The sequence below is a fragment of the Impatiens glandulifera genome, chromosome 3 (genome assembly GCF_907164915.1).
Source record: "Impatiens glandulifera chromosome 3, dImpGla2.1, whole genome shotgun sequence".
NCBI lineage: Eukaryota > Viridiplantae > Streptophyta > Magnoliopsida > Ericales > Balsaminaceae > Impatiens > Impatiens glandulifera.
The window spans coordinates 62,820,246-62,836,762 of NC_061864.1; the positions used below are offsets into that span (position 1 = coordinate 62,820,246).

The 16,517-nt window shown below is 31.7% G+C and overlaps 1 protein-coding gene and 1 non-coding gene across 2 annotated transcripts; both read left to right on the top strand.

Annotated features, from left to right (window-relative positions):
- The first annotated feature begins 2,700 nt into the window (after window positions 1-2,700).
- LOC124932278 (zinc-finger homeodomain protein 5) lies at window positions 2,701-4,099 on the top strand. The gene has a single exon (XM_047472892.1). It carries the CDS (start codon window positions 3,049-3,051, stop codon window positions 3,808-3,810), a length of 762 nt encoding a protein of 253 aa, XP_047328848.1. The 5' UTR covers window positions 2,701-3,048; the 3' UTR covers window positions 3,811-4,099.
- Window positions 4,100-7,320: 3,221 nt separating this feature from the next.
- Window positions 7,321-7,393, top strand: TRNAA-AGC. The gene has a single exon. It is a non-coding gene; the product is annotated as a tRNA-Ala (tRNA).
- Window positions 7,394-16,517: the final 9,124 nt, after the last annotated feature.

The window sequence follows — 16,517 nt, forward strand, 5'->3', positions numbered from 1 at the left end:
ATTTTATTTTTATAATATTGTTTCTCATATATTATTGTAAAGTAGTGAATTTAAGTAAAAAGAATATTAGAGATATAAATCGGGTTTAATTAAGGAATTTAAAGTTTTGTGGACTTGAATTTTTTTAGTGAATTTAAAAAATAACCGAAAAATATGGATGAAATGAGTAGATAAATATGTTTTTCCTAATTTCTATAAATTTTGAAAATAAATTTGATTTGTGTTCGAGTTTCGAGTCGAGCCAAACTTGTAGGTAAATAGTCGAGTCGAGTTCGAACTCAAATTTATAAACTCGTTCGAGTCGAACCAATAAATACTAAATCGAGTCGAGCTCAAACTTGAACTCGGTTCGACTCATTTACATCCCTACCTCAAGCTAACTATACACTTCAATCAATTATAATATATTATAAATATTTACGTGACATTGATATGTTTATAATATATTATATTTTTTTTATTGTGGAAATAGTTTAATTAGTTTAATATATTTTTATTTTAATCATAATATCATTATATTAAATTACTGAAATTATTAATTAAACTATTAGTTTGTTCCTATGTTTCTAAAATAAATGTTAGATTATTTAAAAAAAAAAATAATTGGTGTTGATTTTAAGTGGATTTTTTTAAAAAAAAAAATATTTAGAAAATATTAGCGTATAATGATAAAATAATTTTGTTAAAAGAAATAAAAAGTATCTTAATATTTTAATTAATAAATTTAATCATTTAATTGATGAGAGTGTGATGAAATAATATTTAATTATAATTGAATTAAAAAAAATAAATAAACCAAACAACTCTTATTATTCAATATATTTTTACATTAAACTAGTTATTTTATAAATAACCCTATACCACACAAATCCTATGTAGGGATGACAACCAAGTTAGTGTCCCCTACCTAGATGAATTCCCAATTTACAATCCCCATTAGTGGGATATTTGATCCTAGATAAGTACCATGGAATCTTATTTTTAAATGTTACATATATTAATAATATATTCTAGATTTAAATTATATAAAACATTAAAAATTATTTAATTAGACGGACAGTATTTGGCTCCAGAGGCGGATCTATATTAGGCTCGGTCCACTCTCAAAAAAAGTTTTTTCTCTTTTACGGTAAAAATGAAACACAATCCTCTAATTTATTAAATTATTTCAATTTAATTCCTTATTTTCTTTTCTATTTCATAAATAATTCACAAAAACTTAAGTTTATCATGTTTTATTCATTATTTTTCTGTTAATTTTTAAGTTTACTCCAATTTTTTTAAAACACACCCCAAACTCAAAATCATGAATCAGTCCATATTTGACTGTTTGATTATTATTATTTTAAAATAATTTATTCAGTTATTGTCATAGTTAAACTTGGATGGGAAGAAAGCTTGGTAGAGGTATTTTTATATAATATAATATAAATAAGAATTTTTAAATCTAATGACAAGAAATACAAACATTGAGGGTTTAAAATATAGGCAAACATATCGTAAACACATCAACGAGATCAATCATTTGAAAACATTAGTTAAAAATGATCACCAAGAAATAAACCTAAAAAACTAATGTTAGCGAGATCGAAAATCTTAAATAAGATCCATGAGTTTACTGATCATTTTCATCGATTTTCCCGAGAAGACCTCTTCTATCATCATAATAATGGTGTTGTGGAGTAAATTCATCGGTCGACCGCGATCATTGAACGTTTTATGGGTTCTTTCGATTTAAATGGTTCACAAGAAAATATCCAGGATAGAAACTCATCAACTCAATCCAACCGAATTCATGGTTTTTATCCAAACTTCTTAACAACTAACAATTGACTCAAGCATCACCCACTTAATACCAATCATGTTCCAAAGTATGTTTCAAATCACAGCAACTTTTTTACAATGTAAAAACATGTGATGTATTGTATTAACCTTTTCACAACACATTCTATAACAACTAATCATAATATATTATTTTTTCGTGCATCTATTATCCCATTAGATAACTTCATCTAAAAAAAATTAAAAAAAAAATTAAATTTTACAATTTCTTACAAAGAAAGCCGTCCATGATAATTTTCACAAATAAAGTGTAACAATAATCAATATTAAAATGATTCATATTTTGTCATTGTAAGATATCACACGAAAAAATATCACCATTTTACGCCCCACTAAAAACAATATTTTAATGTAAATTTAACTCTCTATTATTAAATCTTCTTCTCTATTTGAGTCTTTTTAGAATTAATAGAACTAGTATTATAATCCATCACTATGACCCTCCGTTTTCATTCACAGTCATTTATCTGTTATACTCGCAAAATTATTTGAACGTTAACTAAACATTTATTTGACCAAAATTTTTTACAAATCACGTTTGAAGCAAAGATCGAGATAACAAAGTAAGACTTTTGACACTACAACAAATATCGTCTCAAAAACTGTAGTGCCCACAAATAAAAGAGATGTCGCTCTTATCACAACCATCAATGCATTTAACTTAAATTTTAAAAACTTATCAATTACATAATATTTTTATATTCAATTCAACTCCAATATCAATTTTTTTTCCTCTAAACTCACATTATTTCAAAGAAGAATCTTTATAATTGAATAGTAAGTTTGGGAGATGAGAAAGGAATAGAGAGAAAGGTAATGGCAATTGTTATGATGGGACTTGTTAAGGGGTAGGGGTAAGGTAAGATGGCAGAGAGTGGGAGTGGGGGGGACTGAGGATAGGAACATGACGTTGTCGGTTGTTCATAACTCACAACTTCTTTCACTCTCTCTCTCTCCTCTTTACTTTTTTTTTCTTTCTTCTTTAACCCTTAACTTCTCTCTCATCATCATCAGCTTCTCCTCAAGCAACCAAATCCTCAGCTGTCTCTTTGCTGGATGCATAAACCCTTAACCACCCTCACCATTTCCCTTAACCCTATCCCTAATCTCTCTTTCACTATTTAAATCTAAAAATGAGATCTTGCTTTTTAATTTCTTCCTCATTTCCTTAACCATCTTGAGTTAAATCCCACTTCTTTCAAGAACATGGATTTGAAAAATTCAACTTCTCTTTTCGGATCCGATTCATCAACTGATCTACAAGATCAACTACCTGATTCAACTCAAAGGGTTCGTCTTAAACCTCCCGGATCCAGTTTCAAAGCACTGTCTCTCTCTAGCCCAACAACATCTACAGCTAGGTATAGAGAATGTCTCAAAAACCATGCCGCAACTTCCGGCGGAAACGTCCTCGACGGATGCGGCGAGTTCATGCCCGCCGGAGACGATGCCTTGAAATGCGCAGCCTGTACCTGTCACCGGAATTTCCACCGTAAAGAACCGGAAACAGTCGTCGACATAGGTGGTTTCGCTTCCATGGTTCACCCTCTACAACTTCCACTTTCTCTACCGTCTCCGTCGCCGGTGAAACATGGGAACCGTCACTGGATGGGGCCTCCGGTGAAGATCGCGTTCGCCGGTGGAGGAGGAAGTGGGGGTGCGGAATCATCAAGTGAGGACTTGAATTTCAATGTTTATCATTCGGGAGGTGGAACGCCGGCGGACCCACATCCGACGAGTTTTGTTTCTTCGAAAAAAAGATTCCGGACGAAATTTTCGCCGGAGCAGAAAGAAAAGATGCTGGATTTCGCGGAGAAAGTTGGGTGGAGAATCCCTAGAGAAGATGATCCAGATGCCCAACGGTTCTGTCTAGAAACTGGTGTGAAAAGGCATGTTCTTAAAGTTTGGATGCATAATAATAAGAGTGCAAAGAAGGTGATTGGTCAGCAGCCAGGAGAGAATGAATGAAATTGAAAATTTATGGAATCAAATCTGAGAATGTTTATTTTAGTAGTAAAACATGTTAATGAGATCATATGTAATAATAATGATAATGTATTATTGTTTGTGGGAACTAATTAAGGATGTTCTTATTTGTGTTTAATGTTTGTACTAGTAGAGAGGGAGAGAGAAGAGTAAGTAGGGGCAGTAAACAGCAGTAGCAAGAACAAAGCTTTAACAGTATTTGTTTCTACGAGGTGTGGTGTAGAGTTTGATTTTGATGCAATAGCATTGTTGTCTTTTTCAATATTTTTATTCAATACTATATCAAATTTAGTTAACCTAATGTCAAATTAAGGCTCATAAGGATTATTTGGACTTCATCTTTCAAATCTTATAATTTAGAGTTTTTAGGGTCAAAATTAAAAAAAAAATACAAGGTTTGTTGTAGTCAAACTATTGAATTAAATGAAATTAGGTAATAATGAAATTAATTATATTGATCTTAAATATATAATAAATTAACTGTGATATTCAATTAGTTATATTCATCTTACGTATATAATAAGTTAACAACGTTTAAAACTTTTAATAGTTTTATACAATAATTGGATATCCTATTCGTGTTCAAAAGAAAGACTGTACATCTCTTATTTACATAAATGTGTCAAAAGAATTTCAAATTTTGAAGAACCTCAGATTTTGAGGAATATCAAATTTTAAGGATTAATAGAAAATATTCAAAATCTTAATTGACCCCAATATAAAACAATTGTCAAATTTAATTGGTAACTAATGTTTTTAATTATTTGAAATGTTATAAAAAAAAATCAAAATATTTTACTTATTTTATAATAATTAATTTGAATAAGTAATGTTTGATGAAATGTTAAATTGTTTTAAAATGTCTTAAATGTTTAAGTGTGTTTCTAATGTAATTGCATCTAAAATAGTTAATAATGTAAACACATTCCTTTTGAAACTAAAATGTATTTGGATATATTTATTTAAATAAGTAATACATCATTAATTTTGCACTCTTAGCTATTAATCTCTACAATTAATTCAGAGTCTTACCTAATAGATAAGATATTTCACTCGATTAGCTAAAATCAGAATAAGTTAAACTAAAAATAATGTTACATTTATTAAATTAAAACAAATAAAAATTTAATTGCTAGTGCATTTCCAATATTTAATAATAGAGTGACTACTTGTGATAATATTGTCAAATATGAAACATTTAAGTTAGTTTGATAATAAATAAGAGAAAATAGAGACATAATTTATATTCATATGTATTCTAGTATACTATGAGTTAAAATAAGAATATGTTTCAATATAAAATCGATAAACAAAATTGAACTTACACAAAAATATATTAAGTTATTGTAATGAAATCTTCAGTTGAAATATTTCTTAGATATTACATTTTATAATATTCTTTGATATTTGAATTTGAATTTAAATGATTTGAACAGGGTAAAAGTTACATTCTTTCCTTGAACTATGAACTAATATTATATGTTGATAAAATATTCTTTTAAATTCACTACCCATGATTGAAAATGAGTTGTGAAAATAATCATTTTTAACTTAGATTAATATAATCTATGACGTCCTATCAGCTTAACTTGTGACGTTTTCATAAATTTATTGGGAATTCACTTAGGGCCGTTCAAAAAAATTGAAAAATAACCTAGCCGATCCGATAGTTTATCGGTTTTATTTTACCAGTTTATTGATTTAGCAGTTCTGACGGTTCTAGTTAACCGGTTTTTTATCGGTTAAACAGTTCGATTTTCGATAGAACTATTTTTCTAACGGTTTAACCGATAAACCGGTAATAATTTAATCACATATATTTATATTCATTATTTTTATAAATATTAGATATATTATAAATAATATTTAATAATATATATTAATTATTTTTAAATTTTAAATTATAATTAGTATAAAATTATTAAAAAAATTAATTTATATAGTTATTAATTTAAAAATATAGACTTTAAAATATATTATATTATTACAATAATATAATATATTTTTAAATAAATTTATAAAATATTATTATAATATATTATATTATAACACAGATAAAGAAATAGAAAATACCATAAAAGTAAGGCAGAAACAAGATTTTGATTTTTTTTTTAATAAATTTAATATTTAATTTAAAATTTTGTATTATCAGTTCACGGTTAAATCGTTTAATCGACCGGTACTCGGTTAAATCGGTTAATCGATCGGTACTGACCGAAACCAATAAAACAAAAACCGATAAAACCGATACTAATATTGGTCGGTTAACCGGTTTATAAAATAAGAGGTAAAACCGAACTTATTCGGAACCGATTAACCGGTTAACCGACCGGTTGAACACTCTATGAATTGTTGTTTCAATTTATTATGATTATTGTTAACATAAAATATTGAATTTTGCAAATGATGTGAAATTAAGATAATTAGAAATCAATATCGACCTAACAATTTTTGGAATTGGATATTTGTCATTAGTCAAGTTAGTCGGAGAGTAAACATAGAGTTAGAATTGCAGTTCCCATTACTTTCAAGCCCAGTTCTCGGATCTTAGTTCCACACTCATGTATAATTATGGGCATAAACGAAACTGACTGAATCATCTGAATGGAACCGAAAATCAATTGAATTGATCAAACCAAATAATCAAACAGTCAAACTGAACCAAACGAAATTTTAATTTAAGTCTTGAGTATTTTGTTCTATTTGAGGAGGTTTAAATTTTATAAAGTATATTTCAAATTATTTTATTTCTCAGGTTATTTTATAAAGCATACTTGAAATTGTTTTTGTGTGAAAGTATGAATCAGTTTAAAAGGTGCAAAGATTTTGTGAAGATTGAAAAAATTATAGAGAAAGACACAACAAAAATAGTACAAACAGTATGTTATGACTTCACTTGTCTTAAGTTGATCAAATAAACCAAAACAAGTATACTTTAAACAAATAATAATAATAAAACTCTTCAAGGTTGTCCAAAGAGGAATCAGTTTTGACAAATGTAGTCACCACTATGCAAATTTTACTAGAACTATGGATCAAGTTGAGATTTTACATCCTTTATTTAGTTTTTCATACTTTTTTTAAGATCTTTTTCATATTTTCCTTTTAATAAAAAATTGTCTCCAATTTTTCCATACCCGGACCTTTAAGATACTCTAAAATCTTATCCATCCAATCAAACTCGTGCTACACAGTGGTGTGCATACACTTTTTCTATTAGTAAAGCACGACTTAAGTGACCAAAAAAAATTACGGGTTCGATTTAATCTGAAAACATTTTAAGTTTAAGCGGAGACCATGGCGGTGGGAATATCATTCTAGTCTTCCTTAATTAAAAAAAAAACGCTGACGAGTTAGAAAAAGAATGTGCTAACGCTATACGGCTTTCGCAACACTACACTAGAGTAAGGGGTGTCCAACAAAATGTGGCACCAAATTGTTTATCACTTAAACTCTATGTTATGTATGTAAATAAAATAAAAATGTAACAAAGGGGATGTAGCTCAGATGGTAGAGCGCTCGCTTAGCATGCGAGAGGTACGGGGATCGATACCCCGCATCTCCATATCTTTTTTTCTACACTTATCGAGTTATATTTCAATTTTGACTGCCCTCAACTAGTTTGATTTGCTTTTAACTGTCTTTCCATTTATATTTTCTAATTTTTTTTGATTTTCAATTATTATGGAATTGAAGAAAGGGGATAAAGTTGAAATGAGCTCAAGTAGCCAAGGATTGAAAATGGAATTTGGGCTATGAGTTGATGATGCATAGGCCTTAAAGAAAATACCTTTGCTCCAAATGAGTGGTTTTTTGAGAGTCCTTAATAATTGTCTTAATACAAAAAAAAATGTCTTAACCTATCAATTATTCATTATCAAAGCCATGATTCTATAACTCATGGATAAACATATAATTATCAATATCAAATAATATAAATTTCATGGCATCAAAATTAAGATATAATAGTAATCATACAAAAATCATCTCAAATGAACATGCATATCCCATATTAAAATCAAATCTCAATTTCAAGCTCATCTTAGCCTATAACATTTTCCTTACATTTATCCGAGTTCATTCAATTCATCGTTATCACACATCTTTGGCATACAAATTTCTTTAACTTAAATCATCAACTTCAGAAACCATAGATCACCTATTCAGGAGCGGTTGTATTGTTTCGGAGCTTTGAGACAGATTCTATAAAAGCCTGGAGCTAATCAGTTTCCCGAGCGAATGAAATGAAATCAAAGAAACAATACTACTAAAAGCTAAGAGAAATAGATTTACAACAAGCGTGTTCAAGTGCGGCTTTGGAGCAGTGGTGTATAACATTTGGCAAGAACGGAATGCAAGGGTATATGGAAGAACCCGTAGGAGCGTTGAAGAGTTATGGAAAGATATTGTATCAGATTGCAACGCCCTCTCGGGAACGTGGAGAAAAATTCCAAACACGGAGCAGAACTGAAATATCTACAGGATCTAGAATTTACCGTTTTTTGAACTCACTAGAATTGAAAGCATTGTAATCAGATAATTCATTTACGTTTTTAGTTTTTTAGCTTTTATTCAGAATGTTACGACTTCAAAATTATTCTAGCACATCAATTCATTCGTTCAAATAAATCTTGATATCTTCACTCAAATCATTTTTTTCATTTGAATATCATCTTAAAGCTCAAATCAAATCAATTCCAAAAGAATAAAAAAAATGAAAACAAATGTTGTCTTATTAATCTTTATTTGATTTTGAAAATTTTGTTAAATTATAAAAACCATTTAAGTGATCCATTACTTCTATCGCTTGTTTTAAAAAGCTCAAACAATATGTTATAAATGATAATCGTTTAAGCATGACGATAAAATCAATACAAAAACATGAGTGTTCACTTTATCACAAAATATACCCGAAATACAACGAGATTAATCATTTGAGAGCAATAATGAAAATATAAACTAAAAATGTTCACCAACGAACAAACATAACATTAGAAATGAGTTCACCGACTGACTCTATCGATTTTTCAAAAGAGATTTTTTATATCGTTATAATAATATGGTTGTGAATTAAACGCACCGATCAATCGCGATTACTAAAATTACGATTTCTTTCTAGCCAAAAATAATCGGGATAGAGACCCATTGACTTAATCCATCAAAGATCGCGTTTCTATCTAAACTCAACAATCAATGATTGACTCGTGCATCGCCCACTTAATGTCAATTATGTTCCAAAGTAGGTTCTAAATTGCAACCACTCATTTGCAATGCAAAAACAAATGATGTGAAGCTCCCAAGAACGGATTTGGCCCATCATGAGCCCAGTCTCCACCATTTTGCAACACATTATGTAATAACTAACCATAATGCACTATTTTTGTCATGCATCTATCATCCGTCAAGATCCCTTCATGCATTACACTCCATCCTAAAACAAGATTTTTAAAGGGAATTTAGAATCTCACAACCTCTCATAGGAAGTTATATAGGGAAATCTCCATAAACTGTAACAATAACCAACCTTAAAGAAATTCATATTTTGTTAACGCAAGATATCACGCGAAGAAGGAATCACCACATTATTCCTTGCTAAGAGCATCATCCTTTCATGTAAGATTATCTCTCTATCAATAAGTCTTCTCTTGTAGTTGATTATACTAACGAAACTATTCAAACATTGATCGAACATGTCTTTGAATGTTGATCGCAGCTAAAGCGAGGGTTAAGAATGACAATGTAAGACTTCTGACAATACACCAAACATCATCCCAGAAGTTGATCGATCACTCATAGCCTATCGAGAATTATAGTACCCACGAAAAGACTTCCACATAGTAGAAATGTCTCTCCAAACGCTATAACCAATTGGTCAGAGGCTAGCTTTAGTAATCCGTCGAGACCAATCATTTCCATATTTGAATCTAATCATATTAGTCCATAAATAATTAGGCTCCGAAAAGAATCTGTTGTACCATTTTGACAAGAGAGCTTTATTAAATGAATCTAAATCTCAGATTCCCAAACCCCCTTGATATTTGAATCTTTTAACTTTAGCCCAACTCTCCAAATGACCAAATGAGGACTCAGAGGATCCTTAAAGAAATTTGCACATATTGTTTTCCATCTTCACGATCACACTCTTGGGAATAAGAAACAAATACATAATAAAATTGAGCATAATTATCAATGCACTCTTGATGAGGACTAAACGACCTATTTTCGAAATCATTTTGCTCTTTTAGATATGTAAATTTCTCTCCATTTTAGAGATAATTGCGGATCTCAATATGCTTTGGAGCGGGACTTTAACACCGGAAGACATACCAAGATAAGTAGACAAAAACGTTCTAATATTGAAGCCTAAGATATTTGTCAAATATGTTTTTCTCATAATATTAGACTTATCGATATTGACTCTTACAAAATTTTAAAAACAAAATGGTAAAAATTTATTAAAAAATCACTAAAATCACAAACGAACGTAAAACTATTATTTGGTAGATTTTCAGATCTAAATAACTTGATTAATTAGGTTTCAAATTTTACATGAAAAGATGTTTGATCTTGATGCACTGGTAAAAAAATGAGCTTTACCGACGGTTTTTCCCGAAGGTTTTGTAAACCTCTCCTAAATACTCCCGAGAGGAACAAATCCTTCGGGATTAAAAATATATTCCGAGTGGGGTTTAAAACCTTCGGGTTTATTAATTAATACCGAAAGTTCTACAAAGAACTTTCGGTTTTTACCTTCCCAAAAAACCCAAAAAAATTCTAAGTGTTCGGTGTGGGTTATTTGCGAAGGTTTTAGGAAGAACCTTCGGTTTTGAAATCCTTTGGTTTTTTAATTGCGAAGGTTTTACAAAGAACCTTCGGTTTTGCTCATTAAAAAAAAATTCAAATTTTTGAAATTGGTTTTTCCGAAGGTTTTATAATAAACCCTCGGTTTTGACTAATATCAAAACCGAAAGTTTTATGAAAACCTTCGGCCTAAACCTCTATAAATACAAACCCTAACCCTTCTCTTTTTCATTCCGCTTCTCTCCTTTCTCTCTCTTCCGCCTCCGCCGCCGCCTGCCTCCTCCAAGCCGCGGGTTCTTCTCCTCTTTTCAGGTAATTTGTTTGATTTGTTTTTTTGTTTTGTTTATTGTAAGATTTAGATTTTTCTTAAGTTTGTATATATATATATTATAGATCTAGATTTATGTTAGTTTACGTTATTTTGTTTGATGAATATATATATATATATATACATATATTTGAAATGTATTTAGGATATGGGTGATGATTGGACCTGGAAGAGACTTCGGCGTACACCGGAGAAACTGCATCCGTGTTACCAAAATCTGATAACACAATCAGAAATTGCGGCACGTGAGGAAGAGGTCAGAAAGATGACGCTGGAAATGGAACAAATCCGACTAAGGGATGCCGAAAGAGGTCGTTTGCTGAGTGAAATCAAAGCGGACCGGGCCGAAATGTCTCAGAGATTGGAGAATCTCGAACAAGAACTTGTCTTGTTGAGGAGTTGACTGAATCAACCACCCGGTCCTTCCACCCCATCTAATAATTAATTTGTAGATTTATTATGGATTTATTATGGGTTTATGACAGTTATGTTTTAATATTTATGAATTATTGTTATTATGTTTGTTTGGTTTGGTTTAATATGTTTTATTAATTAATTATGTGTTTTTTTGACTTTTCATTTTTTTTAAAGAAAAACTGCATCCCCAAAACCGAAAGTTTATTTGAAAACCTTCGGTTTTGACACATTTTTTAGGTAAAAACCGAAGGTTTTCAGATAAACCTTCGGTTTTGACCTTACATTAAAAAATTGGGGAAGGGTAAAAACCGAAGGTTTTCAAATAAACCTTCGGTTTTGACCCCTCTTTAAAAAAATCAGATTTTTTTCTAAGTATGGGGGAGGGTAAAAACCGAAGGTTTTCAAATAAACCTTCGGTTTTGACCCCTCTTTAAAAAAATCAGATTTTTTTCTAAGTATGGGGGAGGGTAAAAACCGAAGGTTTTCAAATAAACCTTCGGTTTTGACCCTAGTTTAAAAAAATCGGATTTTTTTCTAAGTATGGGGAAGGGTAAAAACCGAAGGTTTATTTGAAAACCTTCGGTTTTGACCCCTCTTTAAAAAAATCAGATTTTTTTCTAAGTATGGGGGAGGGTAAAAACCGAAGGTTTTCAAATAAACCTTCGGTTTTGACCCCTCTTTAAAAAAATCAGATTTTTTTCTAAGTATGGGGGAGGGTAAAAACCGAAGGTTTTCAAATAAACCTTCGGTTTTGACCCTAGTTTAAAAAAATCGGATTTTTTTCTAAGTATGGGGAAGGGGTAAAAACCGAAGGTTTATTTGAAAACCTTCGGTTTTGACCCCTCTTTAAAAAAATCAGATTTTTTTCTAAGTATGGGGGAGGGTAAAAACCGAAGATTTTCAAATAAACCTTCGGTTTTGACCCCTCTTTAAAAAAATCAGATTTTTTTCTAAGTATGGGGGAGGGTAAAAACCGAAGGTTTTCAAATAAACCTTCGGTTTTGACCCTAGTTTAAAAAAATCGGATTTTTTTCTAAGTATGGGGAAGGGGTAAAAACCGAAGGTTTTCAAATAAACCTTCGGTTTTGACCCCTCTTTAAAAAAATCAGATTTTTTTCTAAGTATGGGGGAGGGTAAAAACCGAAGGTTTTCAAATAAACCTTCGGTTTTGACCCTAGTTTAAATAAATCGGATTTTTTTATAAGTATGGGGAAGGGGTAAAAACCGAAGGTTTATTTGAAAACCTTCGGTTTTGACCCCTCTTTAAAAAAATCAGATTTTTTTCTAAGTATGGGGGAGGGTAAAAACCGAAGGTTTTCAAATAAACCTTCGGTTTTTACCCTAGTTTAAACCGTGAGGTTTCCTTAAAACTTTCGGTGACATGCAAAAAACCGAAAGTTTTACTATTAACTTTCGGTGTTACCAAATCATATTTTGGAAAAATTTTTGTTTGATACACTCCAATCTAGAATCTTAATTAATCTAATAAAGTGTGTGTTGTTTTTTAAAAAATAAGATTGTGTTTAATGTTAAAATGTTTATGATTGTGTTTGATTATATAAAGAAGTGTATTTATATGTTTGTGTTTATATAGACATGAATGTGTATAAAGTTTGATCATATGGGTGATGTGTTAAGGTATTAAATGTGTTAAATTAATAATGTTCAAATCCATTAGAAGATTAGGAACCAATTAATTTAACAATTTGTGACATAGAAATTCCGAGAGTTTTGGGTAAAACTTTCGGAAATACCCATAAAAACCGATAGTTTTATGATTAACTCTCGGAATTAATATGTCCCAAATTGTTAAATTAATTGGTTTTTTTGGTTATAATCTAGACTCCTAACTAATATTATCAAGTGTGTGTTTTATTCTAAAATTTTAGTTTGTGTTTAATGTTAAAATGTTCAAGAATGTGTTAGATCATAAAGAGAAGTGTACATGAATGTTTATGTAGGATTATTCTATGTATTTGTGTAATGTTTGATCATATGGATTGAGAAATGTTTTAAGGATATCAAATGTGTTAAATTCATGTTGTTCATCGTTATTAGAAAGTGAGAATCCAAATAATTTAACAATTTGTCATGTTCTAAAACCGAAAGTTAAATAAATAACTTTCGGAAATATGCATAAAATACGACAGATTTACTAAAACCTCTCGGTTTTGTGCATATAATTTTAATAGTAAAAATGTAAACAAATAATCAAAACCGAGAGTTTTATGAAAACTCTCGGAATTTAAATATCCAAAAACCGAGAGTTTTCTTATAACTCTCGGTTTTGATTATTTTCATAAAACCGAGAGTTATATGAAAACCCTCGGTTTTTGGATATTTAAATTCCGAGAGTTTTCATAAAACTCTCGGGAATCAACAATTTAATTAGAAAAAACCCCTTCTTTCTTTCTTCCCCGTTTTTTCTTCTTCGATCCGACTCTCTCTCTCTCCCGCCGCCTCTCTTCCCAGCGCCGCTCTCAGCCGCCAAGACGCCAAGACGACGCCCTTCAATCCTGAAGAAGACGACGCCGCCTTGAAGCCGCCAAGACGCCGCCATCTTGAAGCCGCCACCGGTCGAAGATCTGCCGCGGACCCGATTGAAGTTCTGCTGCCGCGCCTCCACCGCTCTCAGCCGCGCCTCAGCCAGCCTCCGCCGACGATTGAAGGTTAGTTCTTCGATTTCAGGTTTATTTGAAAACCTTAGTGTTATATATGTTAGGGTTTGAAGTTAATTTATATATATTAGTGTTATATATGTTAGATTTTAGGGTTAGTTTTTAGGAATTGTTAGAATTAGGAATTATTAATCTTATTAATGAATCTGATTGAATCTGTTTGAATGATTGATGTTATATATGCTAGATTGTTGACCCCGCAGCCGTCTCACACCGTCTTCTCAAGTGGAAGGCTTTAAGTGCAGACCAATTGGATTCACTGTGGACTGCTATCAAGGTTAATAATTATTACTTGATTATACATTACGTCATTAAATAATTATTTTTCACATTTGTATGTTATTTTTTTCAGGATCCGTTCGAAGCGACTAATGGTGACATTGACTCTTTTCGAACGAGGGGGTTGGGACACGCCAATCAGATATGGGATAGATGGCGGTCGGATTTGAACAAGAATTATATCCGCGTCCACAAAGGAGACGAGGCGGCGGTACTGGCTAATCCTCCACCGGACTACGATCGAGATGATTGGGAGTTTGTGTGTCGCAACCATTTCTTCACAGAAACGTTTAAGGTACGGTTTCATAATTCAAATAAGAGTTGATATTAATTAATCTAACTTCATTTGTTATTTCAAATACAGAGACACAGTACTACAAATATGAAGAATCGGAAGAATCTGAAATTCCCACATCGAACGGGAAGTAGACCGTTTGCACAAATTGAAGACGAGTTGGTAAGTACATTATTTGTAATAACTTCATATAAAGATTGTTATTAATTATATAAATCATTTATTTCAACAGGCGATTGAAATGGGACGGCCACCGTCTGTAATTGAAGTATTCAAGAGGACCCGTACACCAAAACCGACACAAGAAAACCCAACACCCGTCCCGGACGAACACGTGCAAGAGAAAATTGTAAGTGAATTGAATATGCCTAGTTTTTTTATTATAGAAATGATATTTTATTTTAATTGTGCAGGCTGAGATGGAGGAGGTTGTTAGTAACGAACCGGGAATATCTGATTTTGAATTGACGGAGAGGGTGTTCGGACAACAAAAACACGGGGTCGTCTTCGGAATGGGATCAGGCGTCCGACCCACACACTTTCGTGAGGATCGTCGTAGTGGAAACAGTTCACAGCGAAACAATGAGCGATTGTTAGAAGAGAATCAAATAATGAAGCTCAAGCTGGAGGAACTGGAGAAGAGAGATGAAGAAAGAAGGCGGAAAATGGATGAAATGCAATTGGAAAAGCAAGAAATTGTGGAAAGAATGGAGAGGGAGAAGTTAGAGATTACCGAAAAAATGGAGAGGGAGAAGTCAGAGATGAACGCGAGAATGGAGAGAATCGAATTATATATGAGGCAACAACCACCTCCTCCCCCCACAAGCTAAGGTTGTTTCGATTATGAACATGTTTTCATTATAGTAGTTGAACTTATAACAGATTGTTCGGAATATTTGTTTGGTTTCGAATTTTGTAATGTTCACGATCAATTAATGTGATCGTTTAATGTATGCTGCATTTCTTTTATCATTAATATATTGGTTTGGCTGAACAGGTTTTGGTTATGTTTTGGTTGCAAGCAAAATAATCCGCACATTTTTAAAAATTTAGGGGAAAAAACCGAAAGTAATATTGAAATCTCTCGGTTTTTCTCTTTTTGGAAAAAACGAGAGATATTAGAAACCTCTCGGTTTTAAGCCAATGAGAAAACCGAGAGTTATATGACAAACCCTCGGTTTTTATCCTTAAGAGGAAAACCGAGAGTTATTTACAAAACTTTCGGTTTTCCTATTCGGGTAAAAACCGAGAGTTTTCATATAACTTTCGGTTTTCTTGAAAAGGAGAAAACCGAGGGTTTTGCAAAGAACTCTCGGTTTTACAAGAAGAGGAAAACCGAGAGTTATTTACAAAACTTTCGGTTTTAACCGAAGAGGAAAACCGAAAGTTTTGTATATAACTCTCGGTTTTCCTCTTCGGGTAAAACCGAAAGTTCTTTGCAAAACCCTCGGTTTTTCCACACAGAGAAAAACCGAAAGTTATTTGTAAAAAGAAGAAAACCGAAAGGTCTATATACAACCCTCGGTTTTTCCACAAAAGAGAAAAACCGAAAGGTCTGTATAAAACCCTCGGTTTTTCCTAAAAGAGAAAAACCGAAAGTTCTTGTAAAACCCTCGGTTTTTTCAAAAAGAGAAAAATACGAAAGTTTTCATATAACTCTCGGTTTTTCTCTTTATGGAAGTCCCGAGAGTGTCAATACCGAGGGATGGCGAGGGTTACTAAAACCTTCGGTAAGGTGTCTTCACCGAAAGTTATAGGGTCAAAACCGAGAGTTTTAACTCTCGGTTTTGACCCTTTTTTCACCAGTGATGTAAGCAGTCATTATGTTATGATATATTTGTTATGAGCTAACAGATCAATTACCCTGTCAAACTCGTGTTACTGGTGGGTG